Raw genomic sequence first — 6000 nt, forward strand, 5'->3', positions numbered from 1 at the left:
GACATGACTGGAAGTGTGACGGTCCAGTTACGAACTGGTATAACCACAGATGGAGCTGAGGAACATGGCATAGCGCATAGCCCACGGAAGCCCGATTTGCTCTGATCTTCGATGATGTCACGATCACACCGGTATATAAATAGCGCTTAGCCTAAGGAAGACCGATTTGCTCTGATCGTCGATGACGTCACGATCACACCGGTATATAAATAGCGCTTAGCCTAAGGAAGCCCGATTTGCTCTGATCTTCGATGATGTCACGATCACACCGGTATATAAATAGCGCTTAGCCTAAGGAAGCCCGATTTGCTCTGATCTTCGATGGTGTCACGATCACACCGGTATATAAATAGCGCTTAGCCCAAGGAAGCCCGATTTGCTCTGATCTTCGATGATGTCACGATCACACCGGTATTTCTTATCTAACGCGGTAATGGCAGACTGGTATTATGTTGAAAGACTCCAAGATCTTACTATAAATAAATAAATAAATAACCGGGCGAGTTGGCCGAGCGGTTAGGAGCGCGCAGCTGTGAGCTCGCATCCGGGAGATAGTGGGTTCGAACCCCACTGTTGGCACCCTTGAAGATGGTTTTCCATGGTCTCCCATTTTCACACCAGGTAAATGCTGGGGCTGTATCTTAATTAAGGCTACGACCGCTTCCTTCCCATTCCAGGTCTTTCCTGTCCCATCGTCGCCATCAGACCTATCTGTGTCGGTGCGACGTAAAGCAACTAGCAAAAGAAAAGGTAATTAAATAAATAATGCTCTTTGTTTTACGTCGCACTAACTACTTGTTTGGTTTCCGGAGACGCCGAGGTGGCGGAATTTTGTCCCACAGGAGAACATTAAGGTGCCAGTAAATCTACCAACACGAGGCTGTCGTATTGGACCACCGGACTGAGCAAGGATCGAATGTGTCAAGTTTAAGGTACCGTGCGTATATTGTAATTAAGATTGCTTTTATAACAGTGGTGTATATTTGTAACAGTTTGGTTTATTTGTACCCATAGCGTGTGTTCTAGATCTCTAGTTATTTTTGTAGGTTTGTAGCAATCATGTGAAATATGAAAACCTTTTATGTGCAAGTTTACTATTTGCTTTACGTCACAACGACACAGGTAGATATTAGGCTATGGTGACGATGGGATAGGAGAGGGCTAGGAGTGGGAAGGAAGCGGCCGTGGCCTCAATTAAGATACAACCACTGCATTTACTTGGTTTAAAATGAGAAAACACGGAAAGCCATCTTCTATGTTGCTGACAATGGGGTTTGAACCTACTATCTCCCGAATGCAGGCTGACAGTTATGTGGCCCTAACCTCGCAGCCACTTGCTCGGTTTATGTGCAAGTCTTCCCTTACATTCTGACATGTGAATGTTCTATAATATTGTTTAGAGATTGCCGATTAATATTTAGAAATATATGACTTTGAAACATCCATTGTTGTAAATTTAAAAAGTTCATTGATCATATTCGTCAGATTAAATGTTTAGTTATAATATCAAAAGCGATGACTATAGCTTAACTATCCTAACGAAAACAACTATATATTATAAGAACTCTAGAAATCTTTTAGTGTTGGAGTAGGTTACTGTGCCTTTATTTAGTTCATATGAAATAATAAACACAGTGCCGATATATCTCGGTCCTGTTCTTGCCACAACCTCCCTAACAGTACAGCACGACCATGAACAGCTCCGTTATAGAGTCGTTTTCTCTACCATACAAACCTCTTGAGCAGTTTTCAGAACTACTAAAATTAGCCAAGTATTATTCAGGGGTTGTAGTAAGGATGTAAAGGAGAAGTCTCTATTAAGACCCCAATTAGTGTATGGCTCCAGTGCATGGGACCCTCACCAGGTACTTGATTCAAGAAATGAAAAAAATCCAAAGAAAAGCAGCTCGATTTGTTCTGGGTGATTTTCGACAAAAGAGTAGCGTTACAAAAATGTTGCAACGTTTGGGTTGGGAAGACTTGGGAGACAGGAGACGAGCTGCTAATCGCTAAAGTGGTATGTTCCGAGCTGTCAGTGGAGAGATGGCGTGGAATGACATTAGTAGACTAATAAGTTTCAGTGGTGTCTTTAAAAGTAGGAAAAATCACAATATGAAGATAAAGTTGAAATTGAGGAGTACAAATTTGTTTATAGGAAGGGGAGTTAGGGATTGAAATAACTTACCAAGGGAGATGTTCAATAAATTTCCAATTTCTTTGCAATTATGTAAGAAAAGGCTAGGAAAGCAACAGATAGGGAATCTGCCACCTAGGTTACTGCCCTAAATGCAGATCAGTGGTGAATGATTTTATGACACTGAGAAGGTCAATGAAAGTAACAAATTTGCTCTAGCCCGTACGAGAAGACATACTGCACTTGAAATATTGTGTCCTATCAGGAATGAATCTGAGCTTGATAACATCATGATTTCTCTGTTAACGTAACGTGTTACTAATAATACTAAGAAGACAAAAGGTAATAGATCAATGGGGTTAAAAAACTTACCCACAAGGAGCACTAGAAGACGATTAGTTTCCATGGCTGTAACTTCTACACTGTCGGTCAAACCACTTGCTGTTTCTCTTTTATAGAACGCTTTTGCCTCCTTGACTTTCCTTCATCCCACATTTACCAGCTGCCATGCATATGTATTGAATTAAAACTGGATATGCATAAACCTAAGAGGATAACTAAAACCGATGTTGATCTGTACGAGAACAACATCACAACCAGACAGTGCGCCTGAAAAATACGTATATAACGAAGTCGTAAAGTCAAACAACACTAAATTAATCATGCTTTTTTATGTTTTTTAAATACATAAATCATGGTTATTGTAAAAAGGTTTTATCTCGGGGCCAATACAGTGGCCTCTCCTTCCATATTATAGGAGAAGGACGGATATTGATTTCTAGTTTCTTCACTGGACAGGTCTTACCACAAAAAATGCATTAAAAACCAGACAAATGTATTTTAATTAATATATAGCTCACCTAATTAATCTGCTTAAAAGTATAGTCCATTCTCCTTTCTTTCTACTCTATAAAATGGTTGATAACCTCTTCATTGAAGTCAGGTATGGATAGTAGATTTTTTAGTTGAACACAGAGTATTATTTTTATTATTATTATTATTATTATTATTATTATTATTATTATTATTATTATTATTATTATTATTATTATTATTATTATTATTATTATCATTACGGAGTTTCCGTGGAACAGAGAGAGGTGAAAGAAAGTGTGGGCTGGAATGGGTCTATCTACGAAAGTCAAAGATCCATTTAAAATTTTAAAATAAAGGTTATATTTCTTTTCAGAAATTAAATTTTAACAAACAACTTTTCAGGTACAAGTAGTTAGGTATAAAATAGAAAAAAAAACAGGAAAAACCCAGAAGAGAGCAGTTACAATTTTGAGCTTCAAGCTCATACATTTTTTTGCTAGTTGCTTTACGTCGCACCGACACAAATAGGTCTTATGGCGACGATGGGATAGGAAAGGCCTAGGAGTAGGAAGGAAGCGGCCGTGGCCTTTATTAAGGTACATCCCCAGCATTTGCCTGGTGTGAAAATGGGAAACTACGGAAAACCATCTTCAGGGCTGCCGACAGTGGGATTCGAACCCACTATCACCCGGATGCAAGCTCACAGCCGCGCGCCTCTAACCGCACGGCTAACTCGTCCGGTCAAGCTCATACTTTACACAGGTCCCAACATGGTTAATGTTGCGTTTAGACAGGAAGAAAAGGAGAGATATCCCCCCCAAACCCAATTTTCAAGATCACTTTGCTCCAACTGTTACAATTTACGGCCTTCCAAAAGCACCACAAAGAGCTTACATGCTCTCCAAATTCAACTAAGGAGACTTCGCCCCCAAACTTTTACGGCCTGCTCAAGGTAACTTTACACAATACCGTACCAATGCTGGCCTCTCTAGGCCCAACCTACAGTATACAATACCCTGTTAAGTACCTTAGTTTATACAGGGGTATCTAGTACCCATGCTACTGGGCCTTTGTGAAAAAGAACAACAGGTTAAATTACTGGCCCAAACTCAAAACTGCAATTTGCTTTACGTCGCACCGACACAGATATGTCTTATGGCGACGATGGGATAGGAAAGGTCTAGGAATTGGAAGGAAGCGGCCGTGGCCTTAATTAAGGTACAGCCCCGGCATTTTCCTGGTGTGAAAATGGGAAACCACGGAAAACCATCTTCAGGGCTGCCGACAGTGGGGCTCGAACCCACTATCTCCCGATTACTGGATACTGGCCGCACTTAAGCGACTGCAGCTATCGAGCCCGGTAAACTCAAAAATGTATGGAGGCGTACACTTGCGCTCCTTGACAACCAAGTTTTTAAAACCCTACTTGGGCTTGTGGCCCGATGATACAGAGGCTAATCCCACACTACTGAGGTGACTAGAAGGACAAGTTAATTTATGATTTACAGGAGAAAAACAATTAAAAATCGTAGTCACCTCAAGATAAATTGAAGAGGAATTCGAGAGGGTAGCGCACTCTGTATCCCCGATTTACACTTTAAGTCTTTATGAAATTTTACATGAGATAGAAGAAGGTTGACATTTTAGAAACAGACGGTTACATAGTTAAAGGTTAGAACCTTCCCCTCGGGTCAGTTTGCGGAGATAGCTACAGAGATAGAAAACTGGTGGCCATTACGTTGGCTGATGTTCTGGCTGCCGAAGAATGAGGACCCCCGCCTCCTCTCTTAACACACACACTCAGTAACTCGACGATCAATAAGACAAGTTAACTTGAAAAGGCCGCAGCTTTTATACCCGAGAGGAGGGTTCGAAAAGGCTCTGGACTAAATCCGGACACACCCTCTCATTTTATTGGTGGAAAAAGAAGAGGTACAAGAAACCTTTGATTGGCTGTAAAATAAAATACAGAAAATTTATCATTGGTTAAAAACCAACGCTGGTGGGATGAGAAGGAAGTGTTGCAAACCTTGGAATATCAAAATAATGAAAGTCAATTCAGTTGAGAAAACCTACGAACATAAAACTTCTTTAAATCTCTTGGATGGCCAGACAGTGTTACCTAGCAACCGTGCAGGCTATATCCTTATTCCACTTTGTACCAGAGTGCATGACCTGAGTTGTTTAGTAGTGACATCTTTTCATCAATGTCCCAACTTCATGCACTAGCTGTTTCAAGACTTGTTCGATAGATAGCGTTCCTTAAGGCGCTTCTTTTAAATGTGCGGTGTTGAGGTGTACCTCCCGGTACAATTATTATTATTATTATTATTATTATTATTATTATTATTATTATTATTATTATTATTATTATTATCATATTATTGTTCTTGTTGTTTTGGTTTTGTTTTCCGATTTGAGACTCTACGAACTGCGTGTTAACATCCAATTTCATTTTCACTGTCTGTGGCTTGCAGTGGCGTATACTGAGGGCTACCAAGGCTATCGGCGAAGCCCAAACCTCAATTGAGAACGATGCAAATCTAAAGCACATTATAATATAAGCATCTGACACACTGTTATATTTTGGAAACTTGAAAGCAGGGAGAAAAAGCGTCGCACGTATTTCTGAGAGCTAAGCATCGGAGACTGATGGAAGGGTATGTATAGGTATTTTAAGGCAGAAACAGGTTCCAAGAAGGAGATTCCAGGAATAATTAATGAACAAGGGGAGTGTGTATGTGAGAATCTTCGAAAAAGGCAGAAGTATTCAGTCAGCAGTATGTAAAGATTTTTGGATACAAGGATAATGTCCAGATAGAGGAGGAGACTAATTCTAAAGAAGTATTATATTTACATATAATAACAATGACAATTACAATAAGATACAAAAGGTGAAAACTAGAAAAGCGGCTGGAATTGATAAGATTTCTGGGGATATACCTTTTTTTTTTGCTAGGGGCTTTACGTCGCACCGACACAGATAGGTTTTATGGCGACGATGGGATAGGAAATGCCTAGGAGTTGGAAGGAAGCGGCCGTGGCCTTAA

General features: G+C 40.1%; 1 protein-coding gene across 2 annotated transcripts in view; it reads right to left on the bottom strand.

The window, feature by feature from the left end:
- Positions 1-2563, bottom strand: part of LOC136882494 (uncharacterized) — a 176407-nt gene extending 173844 nt beyond the window's left edge. For both annotated transcript variants that reach the window (XM_068229655.1, XM_067155131.2), the window contains exon 1: positions 2507-2563. In XM_068229655.1, coding sequence (XP_068085756.1) covers positions 2507-2540 — 34 coding nt within the window. In that variant the 5' untranslated portion in view covers positions 2541-2563. The remainder of the gene's footprint in view (positions 1-2506) is intronic.
- Between the last annotated feature and the right edge of the window lie 3437 nt (positions 2564-6000).

Source organism: Anabrus simplex, chromosome 1 (genome assembly GCF_040414725.1).
Source record: "Anabrus simplex isolate iqAnaSimp1 chromosome 1, ASM4041472v1, whole genome shotgun sequence".
NCBI lineage: Eukaryota > Metazoa > Arthropoda > Insecta > Orthoptera > Tettigoniidae > Anabrus > Anabrus simplex.